Raw genomic sequence first — 21,972 nt, 5'->3', positions numbered from 1 at the left:
ATCCTGAAGCGGGATAAAGATCCGCTGCAATGCAGGTCATATAGGCCTATCTCACTCCTAAATGTAGACGCCAAGCTGCTGGCAAAAGTGCTGGCGACGATGATAGAAGATTGTGTCCCGGGGGTGGTGCATGAAGACCAGACAGGGTTTGTAAAGGGGAGACAACTGAATGTCAACGTTCGACGGCTGCTGGGGGTGATAATGATGTCCCCAGCGGAGGGGGAGGCAGAGATAGTGGTGGCGATGGATGCAGAGAAGGCATTCGATAGGGTAGAGTGGGAGTATTTATGGGAGGTGTTGAGGAGGTTTGGGTTCGGGGAGGGGTTTGTCAGATGGGTCAGACTCCTATATGGGGCCCCAGTGGCAAGTGTAGTCACAAACCGGCAAAGATCGGAGTATTTTCGGCTACACCGGGGAACAAGGCAGGGGTGTTCCCTGTCCCCATTACTGTTCGCGTTGGCAATTGAACCACTGGCCATAGCCTTGAGAGGCTCTAAGAAATGGAGGGGGGTGGTTAGAGGGGGAGAGGAACATCGAGTGTCACTCTACGCAGATGACTTACTGCTATACGTTGCGGACCCTGTAGAGGGGATGACAGAGGTTATGCAGATATTGAGGGAGTTTGGAGATTTTTCGGGATACAGGCTAAATATGGGGAAGAGCGAGCTTTTTGTAATACACCCCGGGGACCAGGGAAGAGGAATAGACACCCTGCCGTTAAGGAGAGTGGAAAGGAGCTTCCGATATTTGGGGATCCAGGTAGCTAGGAGCTGGGAAACTCTACACAAACTTAATCTGACGCGGCTGGTGCCGCTCTCATTAGCGGGCAGAGTGCAGGCGGTAAAAATTATGGTTCTCCCGAGGTTTCTTTTTGTGTTTCAATGTCTCCCCATTCTGATCACGAAGGCCTTTTTCAAGAAAATAGACAGGAGCATTATGAGTTTTGTGTGGGCAGGGAAGACCCCGAGGGTAAGGAGGGGGTTCCTGCAACGTAGCGGGGCAGAGGGGGACTGGCGTTGCCGAACCTGGACGACTACTACTGGACCGCCAATGTGGCGATGGTTTGTAAGTGGATGAGGGAGGGAGAGGGGGCGGCGTGGAAGAGGCTGGAGATGGCGTCCTGTAAAGGAACAAGCCTAAAGGCGCTGGTGACGGCACCGCTGCCACTCTCCCCGAAAAGGTATACCACAAACCCAGTGGTGGTGGCAACCTTAAGGATCTGGGGGTAGTGGAGGCGACACAGGGGGGTGACGGGTGCCTCGGTGTGGTCCCCGATCAGGAACAACCATAGGTTTGTCCCAGGAAGGATGGGCGGAGGGTTCCAGAGCTGGCAACGAGCAGGAATTAGGAAACTGAGAGATTTGTTTATAGACGGGACATTTGCGAGCCTGGGAGCGCTGGAGGAAAAGTATGAGTTGCCCCTGGGGGAAAATTTCAGATACATGCAAGTGAAGGCGTTTACGAGGCAACAGGTGAGGGAATTTCCGCTGCTCCCGACACAGGGGATCCAAGATAGAGTGATTTCCGGGGTATGGGTCGGGGAGGGCAAAATGTCCGAAATATATCAGGAGATGAGAGACGAGGGGGAGGCGATGGTAGAGGAGCTGAAGGGAAAATGGGAAGAAGAGCTGGGAGAGGAGATTGAGGAGGGTCTGTGGGCTGATGCCCTAAGCAGGGTAAATTCCTCGTCTTCGTGTGCCAGGCTTAGCCTGATTCAATTTAAGGTTCTACACAGAGCACATATGATGGGAGCAAGACTGAGCAGGTTCTTCGGAATGGAGGACAAGTGCGGGAGGTGCTTGGGAAGCCCGGCGAACCACACACACATGTTCTGGTCGTGTCCGGCACTGGATGAGTACTGGAGGGGAGTGGCAAAGGTGATCTCAAAGGTGGTGAAGGTCCGCGTCAAGCCAGGTTGGGGGTTAGCGATATTTGGGGTAGCGGAAGAGCCGGGAGCGCAGGAGGCGAAAGAGGCCGATATTTTGGCCTTTGCGTCCCTGATAGCCCGGCGAAGGATCTTACTCATGTGGAAGGAAGCGAAACCCCCCGGCGTGGAGGCCTGGATAAACGACATGGCAGGGTTCATAAAACTAGAACGAATGAAGTTTGCGTTGAGAGGATCGGTTCAGGGGTTCTCCAGGCGGTGGCAACCGTTCCTTGACTATCTCGCGGAACGTTAAGGGAAAATAGATCGTCAGCAGCAGCAGCCCAGGGGGGGGGGGGGGGGGGAAGGGAAGGGGGGGGGGAGCACTATTTTTTGTTACTTTGTTAGTTCACTATATTATTTAAATAATGTTATTTATCAGTTACTGTGCTATTTTTATGTTGATTTGTAAAGTGGAAAAATTCTGTTTGAAAACTTTAATAAAATATATATATTTTTTTTAAAATGACCATTTAGATTGCAAACCAGCAATTAAAATAGTCAAGCCTTTCATCCAATGATTGGCCATGCTCTGTAGATTTAATTGGTCCATTGACAACAAGTTGGGTGGCATCCAAGATCACAAAAAGAAAAGATCACAAAATGAAAAGGTAATCTGTAATGATGCACTTTTACAGATTTCATTAATGAACACAAGAGGTATTTATTAATAAGAATTGTACAGCAGCCTCATGGCTGTAGCTAGCTCCAAATATGCATTTTTTGCCTAGGAAAGGAGCTTCTCACGCCATGGGGTGGTTCCACACTCGTGTCCCAATTGGTCGCGCAGGCCATGTGTCCCTTACTCTGCTGTATTGTCCTTAAAGGGATAATCACCACATTCCCCCCTCCCCTTTAAGTTTTTTTATACAATTCACTCAGTCCTAAACACTAACTAAATATCATATACATGACTTGAACAATTATAAATAGAGTCTTTGAGGGGGTTTTCTATTTCTTGTCGAGCGGCATAATTCTGCAGTCGGGAGATGCTTCCACAGGATCGAGGTTAACAGGAACTGCAATAATGGGTATCTATTCTGGCACAGGTGATTCACTAGTTGCTGCTATGGAGACATCAGCTATGTTGATAACAGTTCAATCAGGTACTTTGATGCTTACGGGTTTGAAAACATTTCTTGATGGCCACACTGGAGTGTCTCTACTCCTAAGTGATCCACGGGTTTATGAGCGATCCGTCCCTCCACGTCCACTTGGTATGAAATGGGTCCGGTCATGGAGATAATAATTCCGGGGATCCAACTTGATCCATTGCCAAAGTTACTATAAATGACCATGCTGTATTATGCGAATCATGGCTTGGTTTCTGATTACTTTGGTTGGCTTCTACCCGCCCTGGCAAATTTGGAAATACGAGGCTCAGTCTTGCTCTGAGAGATTTCATCTGCTGGTGGAACTCTCGGTATTGAATGTGGAGTGGCACGATAGCTAAGGAGGAATCGTGCGATTTTAGTCTCCAAATATTTCACTATTTCAAAGAAGAGCAGAGAGGTTATCCCTGGGTCCTGGCCAATATTTATCCCTTGATCAACATCACGGAATCTGGTCATTGCATGTTATCATGTGTGGGAGTTTACAATGCGCAAAATGCTATCGCGGTTTCGACATTCCAATAGCGACTGCACTTCAAAAGTACTTCATTGGCTGTACAGTGCTTTGGGTTGATCTAAAGTCAATCTTATCTTTCTCTCCCCCTGGACATAAAACTTTCTCCAGTGATATAACAATGGCACAAGTCACTACTAGAAGATGCTGCTACTTTATGTCCGGCCCTTATGCGGCTAGTTGTGATTTTACACCATGAAGCTGTTGTCAATATGGATTCTACTTTTTAATATACCCTAAATTAAAATTTTAACTTGGATATAAAATAAATTTGGTCACTGTCAGTCATTTTCATGGGACCCTCCATTGAAATTCTACCCCAGTTTCCTGGGATCATCATTAAGTGAATCTGCTTACCAGTGGTGTATTTACCATGTGAGAAGCAATCCCTCCAGTAACCAATATGCTCTTACTTCAGTTATGAGCACAGATTGGGGAGGGTGGGGCTGTTCTCCTTGGGGAGAAGGAGGTCAGGAGGAGATTTGATAGAGATGTTCAAAACCATGAGGGGGGGCCTGGACAAAATAGATGAGGAGAAAGTGTTCTTCCTCGTAAAAGGATTTAGAAAAAGGGGGCACAGATTTTTAAGTGATTTGCAAAAGAAGCAAACGTGATGTTAGAATTTCTTTTTTCACACAGCGAGTAGTTGGGGTCTGGAATGCACTGCTTGGGAACGTGGTGGAGGCAAGTTCAATCGAGTGTTTCAAGACGGCAACAGATGATTATTTGAATCGAAACAGATGTGTAGGGGCACGGGGGAATGGCACTGGGTTATGATGCCCGTTTGGAGAGCTGGTGCAGACACGATGGGCTGAATGGCCTCCTTCTGCGCCGTAACAATTCTGTGATTTCTTGGAGCTAATCTGTCAGGTGGAAGCTGTGCCAGGTTGATTCCTCCAGTTGGGATAATTAATCTAGCTTGTGATGAACAGCTTGGCTTCAGAAAGTAAAAAAAAACAGGGGCGTCATTCTCCGACCCCCCAGAGAGTCGGAGAATGGCCGTTGGCCGCCGTGAATCCCGCCCCCGCCGGCTGCCGAAGTCTCCGAAGGGAGAAAAGTCAGCGGGGCGTTAATGGCGGCGCTGCCGCGGAGAATGTCACGGGTCTGCGCAAGGCAGCCGATTTTCGGCCTGCCGATATTCTCCCTTCCGGATGGGCCGAAGTCCCGTCGACGTGATGACCGTTCACGTCGACGTGAATCAAACCTCCTTTTCATCGGCGTGACCCGGTGCTCCAGGCTCACGCCGACCAGCGTGGAGGTGAGTGACGGCCTGGGGGGTTGGCTCTGGGCAGGCAATGGCGTGGCCGCAGTCTGATTGCGTGAGGAGAGGTGTGTCTCGGGTTGTGTGTGTGTGTGTGCGCGGCGGGGGAGGGGGGGGGTGGTTAGAGTAGGCTGGGCTCCGGGGGAGTGCTGGGAGGGGGTCCGTGCAGGGGTGGAGGTTGGGGGGGGGGGGGGGGGGTCCGTGCCGGGGTGGAGGTTGGGGGTTGGGGGGGTCCGTGCTGGGGTGGAGGTTGGGGGGGGGGTCCGTGCTGGGGTGGAGGTTGGGGGGGGGGGTCCGTGCCGGGGTGGAGGTTGGGGGGGGGGTCCGTGCTGGGGTGGAGGTTGGGGGGGGGGTCCGTGCTGGGGTGGAGGTTGGGGGGGGTCCGTGCCGTGCCGGGGTGGAGGTTGGGGGGAGTCCGTGCCGTGCCGGGGTGGAGGTTGGGGGGGGGGGGGTCCGTGCTGGGGTGGAGGTTGGGGGGGGGGTCCGTGCTGGGGTGGAGGTTGGGGGGGTCCGTGCCGTGCCGGGGTGGAGGTTGGGGGTTGGGGGTTGGGGGGTCCGTGCTGGGGTGGAGGTTGGGAGGGGGTCCGTGCCGTGCCGGGGTGGAGGTTGGGGGGGGGTCCGTGCCGTGCCGGGGTGGAGGTTGGGGGGGGGGGTCCGTGCCGAGGAGGGGGATGGGAGGGCAAGTGAGTTGGTCCATCTGGCCAGGTGCCAGCCTCCAACAGTTGGACCCATGCGGTCCATGCCACCTGGCTGGGGGGAGGAGGGGATATGGGCAATGATGACATGTCGTCGTTCCCCTCCCCCCCACCAGGCCGTCATGTTTTCAGATCATCCAGCGATGTTGGCCGCCGTAGTGGCAGCCGCTCATGTCTATGTTGCCCTGGATGAGGAGGAGGAGGAGGAGGAGGAGGAGGAGCGTGCCAGAGAGGCGGCGCAGGCTGCCGCAGAGGGGCAGGCGGCAGCCGCCCAGGCTGGAGGGACACCTGACCGACAGGACGAGGAGGGGGAGGAGGACGTCGCGGCCCCACGGCAACGGAGGCACCCGAGGGCGCCCCGTGTGTACCGGCCCCGGCAGTCATACCAGGACCTCACGGACCGGGAATGCAGGAGGAGACTCCGGATGAGCCGGGAAACCGTGGCACACATCTGCCACCTGCTGGCACACCTGTCACCGCGTGGCACTGGCGGGGGACACCCTCTCCCCGTGTCCGTCAAGGTTACGGTGGCCCTGAACTTTTATGCAACGGGGTAATTCCAGGCACCGAGTGGGGACCTGTCCGGCATATCGCAGACATCGGTGCACCGGTGCATCCGGGCAGTGACAGATGCCCTATATGCCATGGCGCACCGCTACATCCGCTTCCCCGTGGACCGGGCCAGCCAAGATGCCCGGGCCGTGGGCTTCTCTGCCGTGGCCGTGTTCCCCATGGTCCAGGGCGCGATCGATGGGATGCACGTCGCCGTGCGGCCACCTGCAGATAACAGGGCCGTGTTCACTAATAGGAAGGGGACCTATTCGATGAACGTACAGGTGGTCAGCGACCACCGCATGATGATCCTGCACGTCTGCGCCCGTCACCCAGGCTGTGTACACGACTCATTCGTGTTGTCGCGGTCATCCATCCCCGGCATGTACGAGGGACGCCATCCCCGGCTGAGGGGCTGGTTGCTGGGCGACAGGGGCTACCCATTGCGATCGTGGCTGATGACGCCTATACGGAGGCCACGCAATGAGGCGGAGAACCGCTACAATGATGCCCATGTAGCGACAAGGGGAGTGATCGAGAGGTGCTTTGGCGTGCTGAAGATGCGTTTCAGGTGCCTGGACCTCTCTGGGGGCGCCCTCCAGTATCGGTCAGATAGGGTCGGCCGCATCATTGTGGTGTGCTGCGTCCTGCACAACATAGCCCAGCAGAGGGGCGATGTGCCGCAGGCAGAGGAGGGCGGAGTGGAGGAGCAGCAGGAAGAGGCCCAGTCCTCCCCAGATGAGGGGGATGGGGGCAATGGTCAGGGCAGACGGGGTAGACACAGGCGGGTGGCTGTCCACCGTTACCGGCTGGCCCAGCGGGCACGGGACAGACTGATAGACGCCCGCTTCACTGACTAGATGGGCGTGGGAATCGGGTAGTATGGCCACAGACCGCACACCATGGCAACAGCCGACCACCCACACCCCCCACCCATCCACCCACCCAGCACCCTCACCCCCCTCCCCAACCCCACCCACCCCACCCGCATGCACACCACCCCCACCCCCCCATTGCCGATCCACCTGCGGCACAACGGGCCGGGCTCACACAGTTGCGGGTGGACGCGTGTCTATCGCAGGCCATGGAGGATGATGACAACCCGCCCTGCGATGAGCTCCTGGCTCTACATCGTTGGACTATGTCTGACCCATGGCCACAGTACCACCATCCACCCGGACCATCCCTGCATGCGGCTGTGACACTGCAGCGCACGGTCCCGTCCTCTGCCCGGGGGATGTTGATGGCGGCCCAGGGGGAAGGGGGCAGACTCACCTGGGGCTGAGGTAAGACCACCCCTCACACACACACTTGCGCTCAACGTACATGACACCCCCGCACACTTTGGACAGAGCACAAAGGCAGCTTCGGTAGGTGTAACATTGACTTTAATAACCAAAGGAGTTCATGCACGTGCCCTAGCCCCTAAAACTCATCTGTGCCCTGCACCCGTGCCAACTTACTCAGTGTCTAATTGTTTGGCCTTACGGGCCCTTTGACTACGTCTACGTGGTTCCCCAGACGGTACAGCAGAACTGGAGGTGGACTCCTGTGATTCCTGCCCTCTGACACTGGATCCCTTTGGCGGCCGTTTCCTGGGGCGTCCTGGCCTAGATGGGCCAGGCTGCGGCCCGGGCGACTGGGATGGCGAGCTGCCAGCCTGTCCTGCCCGTTGCCCACCCGATGCACCTGGGACGGAAGGGGGGGGGGGAGTCCGAGGTGTCGCGGTGTACCGGGACCTCCCCTACAGAGGGAGCCGGGACGGACCACACCACCTCCTCCTCCCTCGGGGTGCCCGATGGCCCCCAGGCCTCTAAATGGGTGGGGGATGCGAACGGACTGGCCATCCGACGCCCCCCCAACATCTGGCGCTGCCAGTCCTGGAGGCCCGTGCTGGTATCGACAGGGGTCTGCAGGTTTGCAGCCATGGAGCCCAGGGGGTTGGCAAACCCTGTCTGTGACAGTGCGACGCTGGCTCGCACATGGCCACTGGTGCCGATGCCCTCAGCGATGGCCTGCAGAGACTGGGCTATGGCGTTGAGCGCCTCTGCCATCTGGCGCTGGCACTGGCTCATGGCCTCCTGTGAGAGGGCAGCCATTTCCTGGGCCACAGACGCCGCCTGCACGGAAGGCCCCAGGCCTCGCAAACCGTTCCCCATGTCTGACACCGTCGCACCCATTGCCTCCACCGCGGACGCCACCCGTGCGATGTCAGCCTGGGTGGCACGCATGACCGGCACCACTCCCAGCTCCTGGACGCGGGTGGACTCCTCCACCTGCGACCGCAGCCGCCGCAAGCCGCCCGTCACCCTCTTCGCTCGTCTCCGGGTCGGTGGTTGCATCGGATCTATGTGTGGGTGTGGTAACTGCAGGAACCCGGGATCCATCTGGGCGGCAGATGTTCGCTTGGGCTGGGCTGCCCTCCGACCGCCCGGTCCCTCTGCTGCTCCTACCTCCACCTGCTGTACCGGGACGGCTGTGTTGTGCGCACCAGTGAGTGTACCAGACGCCTCATCACTAAAGTGCCCAACCGTGGTGAGTGTTTCTGCGATGGTGGAGGGTGTTGGTGACAGCAGTGGCGTTGTGTCGTGCTCTTCGTCCCACTCTGAGTCCATGGCACTTTGGGGTGGGGGTTCGTCTCCACCCATCCACTCTGAGTCACTGTCCGGTATTTCGTCTTCCTGGGTAGTGCTGTCCCGGGTAGGGGTGTCCTGGGTAGTGCTGTCCCGGGTAGGGGTGTCCTGGGTAGTGGTGTCCTGGCTCGGATGTGACGGGGGCCTGTGGCAGCCCCCCTCGTCGCTGGGTGGTCGCTCCCGCACGTGACGGGGGTGTCGTCTCCCTGTTGCTCCAGGTCTCTCCGTCTCCCGTGGTGTGCGAGGGGCATCCTGCGGGCGTCGCATGCTGGAGGGTGCGGGTCTCTCCGTCTCCCGTGGTCTCCGAGGGGCATCCTGCGGGCGTCGCATGCTGGAGGGTGCGGGTCTCTCCGTCTCCTGTGGTCTCCGAGGGGCATCCTGCGGGCGGTCTGCATCTGCGGGGATGGGTGCCTGGACGTTTGGTCCTGCGATACACAATGAAGCATGCATGGTTAGACATCAGGCAGTGATCAGGTGATACGGGGGAGGGGGATATAGGGGAGGGGGATATAGGGGAGGGGGGATATGGGGACTGGCTGTCGGTGGCTCACTCGCTAGTACGCCCCCGACCTCTGCATCAGCAACCTCCCGGTCCTCGGGTCCGCCAACCAGTTCCAGGGCCCTTTCCTCGTGTACGGTCAGTGGCCTCTCATCAGCGGGCCCTCCTCCAGTCCTCACATGCTCCCTATTGTTGTGTGCGCGCTTCTCCTGTGGGGGGGGGGGGGGCAGGGGTAAAAGGCAACAGTGTTAGGCAGGTATATGAATGCACGCCATCGGTTGTGCGTGCATTGCAGAGGTTAAGGTTAGGGCTGGATTCACTTGGGGATATGGGGTATATGGGGGTGGGGGGGATATGGGGGAGGGGGGATATGGGGGAGGGGGGATATGGGGGAGGGGGGATATGGGGGAGGGTGGATATGGGGGAGGGTGGATATGGGGGAGGGTGGATATGGGGGAGGGTGGATATGGGGGAGGGGGGATATGGGGGATATGGGGGAGGGGGGATATGGGGATATGGGGGAGGGGGGATATGGGGGAGGGGAGATATGGGGGAGGGGGGATATGGGGGAGGGGGGCTATGGGGGAGGGGGGCTATGGGGGAGGGGGGCTATGGGGGAGGGGGGATATGGGGAGGGGGGATATGGGGGAGGGGGGATATGGGGAGGGGGGATATGGGGGAGGGGGGATATGGGGGAGGGGGCATATGGGGGAGGGGGCATATGGGGGAGGGGGGATATGGGGGAGGGGGGATATGGGGGAGGGGGGATATGGGGGAGGGGGATATGGGGGAGGGGGGATATGGGGGAGGGGGGATATGGGGGATATGGGGGAGGGGGATATGGGGGGGGATATGGGGGAGGGGGGATATGGGGGATGGGGGGATGGGGGGATATGGGGAAGGGGGATATGGGGGAGGGGGGATATGGGGAAGGGGGATATGGGGGAGGGGGGATATGGGGGAGGGGGTGATAGGGGGGAGGGGGGGATAGGGGGATATGGGGAGGGGGGATATGGGGAGGCTCACCCTGCCTGCTCTGACGAGGTCGTTCACCTTCTTGTGGCACTGGGTGCCTGTCCGTGGTGTCAGGGCCACAGCGGTGACGGCCTCTGCCACTTCCCCCCACAGACGCCAGCTGTGGCGTGGGGCAACTCTGCGGCCGTGCCCGGGATACAGGGCGTCCCTCCTCTGCTCCACCGCGTCCAGGAGCGCCTCCATATCCCGTGACTCGAACCTCGGGGCTGAGCGACGGCCAGCCATCCAGTCGGGTGTTGCGGTTGGGTGTTCCGGTCGGGTGGGGGGGAGCAGCGCGGCCTTATGAGCCGTCACGCCGTGCAGCGCGTATGACGCTGCACGGCGTGAACCACTGCGCAAGCGCGGATCCCGTTACGTCGCTGCTAGCCCATTTCGGGCCAGAGACTATCGACCCCTTTTTCCGATGTGACGCAAGTTTAATTTGCGCCGTTTTTTGCGCCAATCGGCGGACTTTCCGCCGATAACGGAGAATTTCGCCCTAGATTTTCCTTGGATTGAATGGTTCATCAGGAGTTCAGCTGTTTCCTTTAACCTGTCTGTAAGATTCTTGCAATTAAGGGGGGGGGGGTTAGTTTAGTTTAGGTCAATAGACAAGGAGGTTTTGTTACCTGTGTATTGTTAAAAATTTCTGTTTTGTTATTGTTTCGTTTGCTTTGTAAGAGGGAAAGATTGTTGTTTGGAAAAAAAATTCAATAAAATATATTTTTAAAAAAAGATTCTTGCAATTAGAAGAATCTAAGAATGCACAGATGTTCAGGGGATGCAGAGTGTTTTCCAATCTATTGTTTCAAAAGAATGGCCAATTTTTGATATTTCACCTGTTGCAGAAAGCAAGAAAAGATCGGAGTTATTTAAAAAAGAAAGCTTGCATTTTGCAACCCCTGGTGTTTTGCTCTATTCTTTGTCGGGATGTGGGTGTCACTGGCGAGGCCAGCATTTTTATTACCCATCCCAAATTGCCCTCGAGAGGGTGGTGGTGAGCTGCCTTCTTAAACCACTGCAGTCTGTGTGCTGTGGGTACACCCACAGTGCTGTTAGGGAGGGAGTTCCAGGAATTTGACCCAGTGACAGTGAAGGAACGGCAATATAGCCCCTGGATAGAATCATAGAATTTAGTGTAGAAGGAGGCCATTCGGCCCATCGAGTCTGCACCGGCCCCTGGAAAGTGCACCCTACTCCACCCTAACCCCGTAATTCAGTAATCCCACCTAACTGTTTTTGGACACTAAGAACAATTTAGCTTGTCCAATCCACCTAACCTGCACATCATTGGACTGTGGAAGGAAACCGGAGCAACCGGAGGAAACCCACACAGGCATAGAGAGAAAGTGCAAACTCCACACAGACAGTGACCCAAGCCGGAAGCTGAAAGCAACAGTACTAACCACTGTGCTACCATGCCGCAGGAATAGGCTGCCTTTTCCTAGGGGACACATAAAAGTATATGATGAGACACATAGGGGTGAGTTACACAGGGGGACCTGTAGCTGATGGCATGTGTGTGTACATGGTACCTGGCCAAAGAGGAGAATACAAGTGTTGAGGTTTGGTGCAGGGTGGAATATGAGGGAGATGCAGTCAGATGGGTCTATGATTGGCCTCTATGGGAGTGCGGGTGTGATGTGAGGAGTGAGGGACATGAGTGATGCCAGAGAAACAGAGGTGGCGACTCACAAGCTGCCCCAAGGAGCTCATGCATCTTCTTTCAACACCATGCCAGTCCGCCTGGTGAGGCTGACAGCACTGGCCGCCTCTGCCACCTCCACCCAGGCCCGGCTGACAATCGTGGCTGTAGCCTCCTGCCCACCCTGGGGAAGAGAGTGTCCCGCTTCTCCTCTACTGCATCCAACATTTGACCAAACTCTGACTTTGTGAATCTCGAGGCCGCTCTCCTCTGTGCCATTTTCTTGGCTGGAATGTGTGTGGGGGGAGTGGAGTGCTTATAAGCAGCTCCAGCTTGTCAAGCTCTCCAGCACCAATTCCGACCCCAGCAACTCCGACACCGGCGGGAATGAGAATTGCTGTAGATTCATGCGGGCAGAGTGTCCTGAATTGCTTCACAAATAGCGCCACCAATGGGAACGTGAACCGCAACGCCGGCATCTCCACATCATATTTATGACAGAGAGAGACAGAAGGACAATTGTAGTCAGAATGTGGGGTTGAAGTTATAATCAGATCAGCAGTGAACTTAACGAATGGCAGAGCAGGCTCGAGATTACCTTTCAATTCCAGATTTTTATTTAATTTTATTAAATTCCACCAGTTGCCAGGGTGGGATTTGAACCCGTGTCACCAGAGCATTCGCTTGGGCCTCCAGGTTACCAAGTCCAGCGACATTTACCACTTCAAGAGAAAATATATTGATCGTGGTGAAGCATATATTATGTAATTGGCTCCCATTCTCTTAATGGCCTGTGCGCCGTAACATTTCTGTGAACCCCATTTTCTACTCCCTACTCCTAAAGTTCACAAGGGTACCTCCATCATATCACTCATGTGCACCTCGGAGTACAGACTGAGAGTGCTGCAAGACTGTATAGTCAAAGAACAGGACTACACTCAAAATCTGCTACTTGTTTTGATTCGGGGTCAGTGTTTCCTGAATGACAATAATTCCTTGTATTTGTCGAGCACCTTTCCCATAGTAAAGCATCAAAAGGCGCATTTGCAAACAAAACTGGACACCAAGCAACAGAAGGAGTTACACAAAAGCCATGTGAATGTAAGAAATAGGAGCAGGTGGGTGGCATGTGGCATGTGGACTATGGCACTGAGGACCCAGGTTCGAATCCCAGCCCTGGGTAACTGTCCATGTGGAGTTTGCACATTTTCCCCATGTCTGCGTGGGTTTCACCCCCACAACCCAAAGATGTGCTGGTTAGGTGGATTGGCCATGCTATATTGCCCCTTAATTAGAAAAGAAAAATAATTGGGTACTCTAAATTTTTTTAAAAAAGAAATAGGAGCGGGCCATTCAGCCCCTCAAGCCCGCTGTCATTCAACAAAATTATGGCTAATCTGATCTTGACCTCTTTGCTGCAGAAGGCTATGGAGGCCAAATCACTGAGTGTCTTTAAGACAGAGATAGATAGGTTCTTGATCAATAAGGGGATCAGGGGTTATGGGGAGAAGGCAGGAGAATGGGAATGAGAAAAATATCAGCCATGACTGAATGGCGGAGCAGGCTCGATGGGCCGAGTGGCCTAATTCTGCTCCTGTGTCTTATGGTCTTATGGACCTCAAGTACACTTTCCTGCCTGTCCTCCATAACCCCCCACTCCCCAAAGCTTCCTAAACCTATCTCAGCCTTGAAAGATTCAATGACTCAGCCTCCACAGCTCAGTCAGAGATAGAGAATTCCAAAGATTCACGAACCTCAAGAAGAAATTTCTCCTCATCTCCATCTTAAGAGGGCAACCCCTAATTTTGAAACCACGTCCCTTAGTTCTAGATCCTTGACGAGGGGAAATGTTGGGCCTGATTTTCGTTTCCTGGTGGAGGTGTGAATCCAGCTGCCAAACATCAAACCTTCTGTTTTGAAAATTCAAATTTCCTCTTCCTTCCTGGCCCCACACCATTTTTGTGTGGTTTTATGCTCCTGGATGCAAAATGCACATTCACCTCTTCCAAGATCAGGGTCCTCACGTGTGGACCACAGGAAAATCTCATTTCTTTCTGCACATCACTTTCTGACCGACAAATGTAAGTTGATCAGCATTGTGTAATTGTGGTCATGCATTACAGTACTCTTCCAAATGTTAGAAGTGCAATGAAGCATTATAAAAAGTTTATAACGCTGTCCTGTCAGCCTCTGCTGTCATGTTTTCCGCTGTGATTTAAATTGACTGATAACTCTGGCTGTTTAAAAAAACTTTTTGAAAGTTGAATAAAATCTCTGCATCTCCCCACTGATTGACAGGCACTCCGAATTGAAATGGAAATAGGATACTATTCTGTTCTGATTGTTTCAGGTAATGTAGTTAGAAGCTTTTGTTATGACAACTGAAGCCATTCTGAATGCTTGGCTATGTGCCAAAAACTCAAAATGGCTTCTGCTTAGCAGTGCTCTATTGATCCAAGAACAATTGACACTTTAATGAGCCTGTAATAACAGAATATGCTTCTGATGTGGGTTCTTGTTTGTTTATAAGCCTAACAGGTTTTACTTAAAGAAGTAAATAGTTTTTGCACTTTTTTCCCCAGTGTCAATGACAAGAGGCAGAATCTACTGGAAACCGATGTTTTTCTCCCCAGAAAAACAGGGAGAATTTCCATTAAGATCTTCCCACACTTTGCCATTATTTAGAAAGGGTGTGTGTTTTGTGCCGTTATTGTGAGGGGAAGGGCTTAAAGATGCTGACAAGTCTGGTTCCACAAAATATCAAGTTGCCCTTTATAAAGGGGGTAGTGTCAGTGCACGACCCTGCCATGTGCCTAACCACCCAGGGGCTACACTGGCCTCAGAGCCTCTGACGTGGTCATTAAGCCTGGTCTCAATTTCTGACCTCACCCCAGTAGGTGGGAACATCATGGGGCGGGATTCTCCGTGAACCGGCGGGGTGGGCCGTACCGGCGCCGAGGAGTGGCGTGAACCACTCCGGTGTCGGGCCGCCTGGAAGGTGCAGAATCCTCCGCACCTTCAGGGGCTAGGCCGGCGCTGGCGGGGTTGGCGCCACGCCAGCCGGCTCAAAAGGGCTTGGAGCCACGGCAACCGGCACGAGTTGGCGCATGCTCGGGAGCGCCAGCGTGTGCTGGCGTCATCCCAGCGCATGCGCAGCGGGGTTCTTCTCCGCGCCAGCCATGGCGGAGGTTGACAGCAGCCGGCGTGGAGGGAAAGAGTGCCACCACGGCACAGGCCCGCCCGCGGATCAGTGGGCCCCGATCGCGGGCCAGGCCACCGTGGGGACACCCCCCGGGGCCAGATCACCCCGCGCCCTCCCGAGGACTCTGCAGGCCTCCCGCAGTGCCAGGTCCTGCCGGTACGGACCTGGTTTGATTTACGCCGGCGGGACCGACCAAAAACGGGTGGCCGCTCGGCCCATCGCAGGGTGGAGAATTGCCCGGGGGGGGGGGGGATTCTTGCCCCCGCCAAAAAAACGGCGCCAGAGAATACGGCAGCTGGCGTCGGAGCGGCGGCGCGGGATTCACGCCGCCCCCCGGCGATTCTCCCACCCGGTGGGGTTGTCGGAGAATCCCGCCACGGAGGATCCAGGAAGGTTCTGTGTTAATCATTTGGAACATTTAAATATATTAAAATTTATGGTACTGATTACATCAGCAGAGAAGGCTTGGGAAGATTCCATTCAGAGGTCTCACCGATGCAAATCATGTTTTTGGACTCTCCCAAAATTTAAGGGTCATTCCGGGATTTGTGCCTGGGGGGAATGGGCCCGGAAAATGGTGGCCCATGTGTTTGAATTCTGGATTTTGTTAGATTGTTGGGAGGTATCATTTATTTTCCAATGATTTCAAAATGGGTCAGGTGCATTTTGGAATGTGCAAAGGTGTACAGGTAGGATTATCCAGGATATCCTTTCAGAATTTATCCCTGTCAAAACTCCCTCAGAATCTTACACGTTTCAATAATGTCACCTCCCATTCCTCTAAACTCCAATGAGTACTGGCCCTACCTGCTCAACCTTTCCTCAGAAGACAACTGCTTCATCCCACTGGCAATCAACCTGGTGAATCTTCTCGGAACAGTTTCCAATGACAGGTGTGTGGTGAGCCATGTATGGCTACGTCAGGCTGTTGTATATATGTTCTGTTGTTCTATTAGTATCGTTATCTCCACTGTTGTATATACTTATTGTTATTGCTGTTCTGTTATTGGTTGTTGCTGTTGTACTGTTGGAATGTTATTATTGGTGCTGCTGTTGGCTCCGCCTGTGGCTCCGCCCAGCTGTGGAGGTATAAAGCCTGTTGACCTGGGTCAGCCCTGCAGTGCGGGAGGAGCTACAGGTCGGCGCATATTTAGCTTATTAAAGCATCGGTTCACTGCTTCTCAGCGTCTCGTCTGAATTGATGTCTATCAAAGTGTACCCCTCCTTTAGCAAGGCAACCAAAACTGTACACCCAATGCTCTAGGTGCAGTCTCACCAAAGCAATTTTGAAGGAGCAGAGAAAGATAGCCAGGCAGGGAGCAGACTAGGGAAGGGAATCCAGAGCTTAGGACCCAAGGAGTTCAGGTACAGCTGGCCATTGGTGGAGGGATTAAAATCAGGGACAAGGTGTAGACCAGAACGGGAGGTGGACAAAGATCTGAGGATTGTGGTACTGGATGAGATTACAGAGATAGGAAAAGATGAGGGATGTGAAAACAGGGATGAGAATTTAAAAACTGACATTTAACCAGACTGGAGGTCCAGTGCAGGGCTGACATGTGGATTCAACTTGGTGCAAGGTACCAATCAGGAGTGAGGAGATATGCTGATTTTGTTCATTGCCCCAAACACATGAACATCATAGTCAACGAGGAATTGTGATAAACAACAAGGCATTTCCCAGGGACAGCAGAAAATAAATCTCAAAATTTCTCAGTTGGCCATGGGATCTGTCAATAGCATACGGAATGTGGGAAAAAAGAAACTTGGTTTAAAAGTGTCCCCGGCGGTTCTCTGGCCTGCGGCCCGCGGAACTCGACCGGGCCCTTCCCGCCTCTTGGGAGAATCGCGGGAGGGCGTCAGACCGGCGTCCCAGGAAATTTTGGTGGCCCAGGCGATTCTCCCAACCGGCGCGGGAGTGGAGAATCTCGCCCTAAATCCTTGGGTTCAATGCCCTCTATTCTCACACAGGCCTCTATCTCCTGGATTCTCCAGAAGGACGAAGATCCAACCGAGTGTGGGTTGTACTGACCTCATCTCACTTTTGAACACACATGTCAAGTTACTTGTCAAAGTGTTGGCACTGTGGCTGAAGCTCTGCCTCCCAAATATAATCTCGGAGGATCATACTGTGGCCATCTAAAATGGCCGCCCACATAGAGTGATGGGAAATGTTACGGAGAAACTCACACCTGCAAAAGGCCATTTGGAGGTCTTTCCAGGACAATGGGCTCCAGATAGAAACTAACAATAAGTGGCAAACTCGGCAACATCTGCTTGCCTTATTTGGGAAGGCCGCCGTATCTTGGACACTAACGGTCATGCCCGACCGGGACCCGCCCAGCCATTCAGGTATCCACCCCTAATTGTTCAGGATTGATTTGGGTAATCGAGACCCCATCGATCCATTGGACCTTCACCTGGGACCGCCCAAAAGGGCGCAACAGATTGGAAGATAAAAAGAACAGCGCAGGCCATCACTCGCTCTCTTTCGACTGATCTCTGACTGCAGCACAGCTACCAACATCAGTCAAGTTCAAGGACCCACGACATCCATCGAAGGACGACAACAGGACCCAGACGACCTCCAAGAACTCCAGCCCTGCCAGAAGTCAGGAACCAGATAAGGCCATATCTATTCTATATCTGCCTGTCACCCGGAAGTTAAGTTAAGGTTGTCTAAGTGTGTCAGTTATAATCCAATGTGCATGAACCTGTGATTACTTAAGTAAATAACCTTGTGTCTAGTAAATAAACTCTGAGTATACTAAAATACCTGTGTGATTATTTGTCCACCGTATGTGTTAAAACACACACTGTGGTTATAAAAGAGCAACAATACAGGCTTCATTAAGGGTCGACAATTGTGGCCAATGTACGTTGTCTGCTAAATGTTGTCCTTTTCCCCTCCTTGGTGCCCGAAGCAGAGGTGATTGTTTCCCTGAATGCCGAAAAGACATTTTATAAAGAGTGGAGTGAGTGTATCTGTTTGAGAATCTTGGGAGGTTCAACTTTGGCCACAAATGTATTTCCTGGATTTGATTACTGTATAAGGCCCCACTGCTGGTGTTTGTACAAATGTCCTGAACTCTGGTTATTTTCCTTTGAATAGGGTCACGATACAGGGGTCTCCATTGTCCCTTCTCCTGTTTGCTTTGGCAATAGAACCGCCTGCTATAGCGCCAAGGTTCTCGGTGGAGGGGGATAAATTGGGGAGGGGGTGAAGCATTAGGGCGTCCCTTTACGCAGATGACCTACATCTCTAGATTACAGACCCAATACCCTCCATGGATGAGATAATAAAGCTGCTTCGTATTTTTGGCTCCTTTTCTGGTTACAAGTTGAACTTGGATAAGAGTGAATGCTTCCCGGTCAACCCTCCGGGGAGGAGAACCCAACTGGGGACATTACCTTTTCACCTTGCCAAGACTAGCTTTTGCTATTTGGGGGTCCGGGTGGCCCATAACTGGGCCTCGTTTCATAAATTAAGTTACACTAGTCTGATGGACAGTATCAAAACAGACTTGCAGAGGTGGGATAACCTGCCCCTATCTTTGGAGGGTAGGGTTCAGACCATTAAAATGAACTCGCTCCAGAGATTTTTGTTTCTCTTCCAATATCTCGCCATTTTTCGCCCAAGTCCTTTTTTTAAAGTCAACAAATTAATGCCCTTATTTTTTTGGGAGGAGGCTCCCAGAACCTATGGGGCTTTGCTCCAAAGAGATAGACAATCGAAGGGCCTGGCCCTACCCAATTTAATGTTTTATCATTGAGCAGCCAATATTCAGAAGATATTGTTGTGGTTTAGCGATCCAGGTTCCATAAGGGACAAGTGGAAGCGAACTCCTGCATGGTTTCTAGCTTTCAGGCAATAGTTACTGCACCGTTGTCTTTCTCTCTGGTGAGACGTTCCTTGAATCCAGTGGTGGTCTCCATCCTGAGAATTTGGAAGCAGTTCAGGCAGCATTTCAAGCTGTCTTCGCTGGACCCCATCTGCAAAATCCACCTTTTTCTACCAGAGGGTTTGGTCTCGAAGTTTAAGTCTTGGGAGGGGAGCCTGGCGAACTGTTCGTAGAGGGGAGGTTTGCTAATTTTAAGGAGTTAGCTGAGAAATTCCAAGTGCATGATTCCAGTCTTTTCAGGTATTTTCAAATTTGCAATTTTTCATGCAATTTCCTCTACTTTCCTTTGGTGCCACCCTCTTCCCTGTTGAAGACGATTTTGTCTTTGGTCGGGTTGGATTGGGGGGGGGGGGTCTATTTTGGACATATACGGCCATATCCTAGGTGAATTGAGTCCCCAATTCATTTTTTCCAATTAAGGAGCAATTTAGCACGGCCAATCCGCCTACCCTGCACATCTTTGGGTTGTGGGGGCGAAACCCACAAACACGGGGAGAATGTGCAAACTCCACACGGACAGTGACCAAGAGCCAGAATCGAACCTGGGACCTCGACACCGTGAGACTGCAGTGCTAACCCACTGCGCCACCCAACTGCCCACATTGGGTCCTATTCTTGATGGTGAGGTATGGAGTGAGGTCCTTCACAGGGTCAACTCCATGTCTTCAAGTGCTCGGCTAAGTTGGATTCAATTCAAGGTTTTGCACAGGACACATCTGACTAAAGCGAGGATGAGCGGATTCTTCTCCAGGGTGGAGGATAAATGTGAGCATTGCTCTCGTGGGCCGGCTAACCACACACATATGTTGTGGTCCTGTCTCAAGTGGGTAAGCTTCTGGGACCCTATCTTTAACACCATGTCGGAGATACTCTCTGTAGATTTGGATCCATGTCCGCTGGTGTCCATACGTGAGTGTCGAATTCGCTGTTGCTTCAGTTGGGGGTGAAGGCGGTATTACGATCCCAGACCAGACCCCAAAGTGGCTATGAGATTGGACCAAGCGCCAATATTTTAGTTTACTTTAAGATTGCAGAAAGAATGATTCGCTCCAGAAATGATTGCATGAAAAAATTAGGGCTTTGGTATTTCTAAAACAAGACTCTATTATAAATACAATATTAAACTTTTAACTTCACACCCGAAAAAAGAACCGCTTACAGTTACCCTTTAACACAACTATACAATTTCCCATTAAATAACAAGAAAATAAACATAGAGCTCTAAATCCAGTTTACAATTAGCACAGCACAATTAGCAGGGCATAGAGTAACATTTGCTTTATATAAAACAGATTTGGCTCCAGCTGGAACTCGTTCAGATTCTGGCTAAATATCCTCAAACAGCTACTACAACGAGGTTGTTTCAGCCTCTTCCTTGTCATCAGAAAGACTGCTCTGCTTTAAAATGTTATTACTCTTTTATTTAAACTATCTTACTTAGAAAGAATTGTGGGCTCAGAATCAGGCAGATCGGAACTCAGCTTCTCTCTCTTTCTCTCAAAGCTTCTCCAAACTCACTGCCTCTCTGGTTTCCACCTAGCAATGACCTCATCTCCCAAGCAAAAAAAAATTATCTCTTCAGGTGCAAAAGCACATTAACTCCCCAGGGACCTCCCCAGACAAACCACAGTCCATTAGCCGAGACTGATCCTTTTGTCAATTTCACCTAGAAGCAAAACAAAATAATTTTTAAAACCATGATCACTGCAGCCACACACGACACCCTCAGGATTTTAAGTCTTAACTTGACGCACAATATAGACGCCATAATTTCTAAAATCCTCCAATCGGCAGATTGGATGTCCTCGCCTATGCCTCGTTGATGGCTCAGAGTTCTGCTTGGGTGGAGATCTCCTACTCCACCCAGTGCCTCGGCTTGGTTGGGTGAGCTCATATCTTTTCTACATTTAGAGAAGGTTAAGTACACCATTGGAGGGTTGGTGGAATGGTTCTACCTAAGATGGTAACCATTCATTTATTTTTTTAAGCAGCTAGTCAATGTCAGCTGTCAGGGGGTTTTGTTTAGTTTTTGTGTTCAAGTTAATACGTGCTTTTCCTTTTTTGTTCCTTTCTTTTATTGTGTATTTCTGTTTGATTGTTTCATATGAAATTTTGTTAATAAACTTAATTTTTAAAATATAGTATCAGAGCCCTGATATTGTGGGCGGAATTTAGCGGCTTTTCACGCCGCCGGGTATTCTTGTCCCATAACGGGGCACGGGATTCCCGGTGACAAGGGGTGCAGTCAACAGGAAATCCCGTTAACAACAACGGGACCAGAAAATCCCGCTGGCGGGCTGCCTCCACTGCCAAAAAACACGGGGTGGGTTGCCCAGTAAATCACGCCCTCTATCTCTTTGATACACTGCACTATTAGACAGTCTCTTCGTATCTGCCTTCCCACTTTTCTAAACCAAAAACCCCTAACCTATTTCATCACCTCTCCTGTCTAATACATCTACAACATGTTACTTTTTTCTCTCAGTGATGCCTGTGTCTAGAAATTCATTTTTGAGTTTGCGATTTATTTTCAATGGTTGAAATGAGCATCCCAGGCACTGGTAGGTAAAATAAATTCCCCTCTAGTTATTCTGGCATCATGTCAAAGACAACCAGCGTAATGCAAGCACATTGAGATGTTTTATTTTATGAATTAATCACACTTTTTCAGTGCAAGTTATTCTGGCCTTTTGGCTTCCTAAAATTCATTAGTGCGAATTGCTTGCAGGTTGGTAGTTTTTAATTGCTGGCTCGCATTCTCTCCATACTATAGCGCGTTTTAATTGAACGTTCATTTAAGAATGTGTTTGTGAGATCAATAGGCTTACGGTATATTAAAAAAAGTTACTGACCAGGACAGTTTGGCATGTCACACGATCGTGATTCAGTGGCAGTGCAGGCATACCCGCAGGACCTGGTACGCTTTTGGTTGCCACTGCCGCAGGTTACGCTACACAGTGACCAAGGGCTCCAGTCGCCCTCTCCATCTGCGTAATCTGCATGAAAAAGCAAGCATACT

General features: G+C 52.3%; 1 protein-coding gene across 1 annotated transcript in view; it reads right to left on the bottom strand.

Annotated features, from left to right (window-relative positions):
• Positions 1 to 21,972, bottom strand: part of ism1 (isthmin 1) — a 158,411-nt gene that overhangs the window by 33,842 nt on the left and 102,597 nt on the right. The window contains exon 4 of the mRNA XM_072506480.1: positions 21,806 to 21,949. Coding sequence (XP_072362581.1) covers positions 21,806 to 21,949 — 144 coding nt within the window. The remainder of the gene's footprint in view (positions 1 to 21,805; positions 21,950 to 21,972) is intronic.

The sequence above is a fragment of the Scyliorhinus torazame genome, chromosome 1 (genome assembly GCF_047496885.1).
Source record: "Scyliorhinus torazame isolate Kashiwa2021f chromosome 1, sScyTor2.1, whole genome shotgun sequence".
Taxonomy (NCBI): Eukaryota; Metazoa; Chordata; class Chondrichthyes; order Carcharhiniformes; family Scyliorhinidae; genus Scyliorhinus; species Scyliorhinus torazame.
This window is presented reverse-complemented; position numbering and strand designations above follow the sequence as displayed.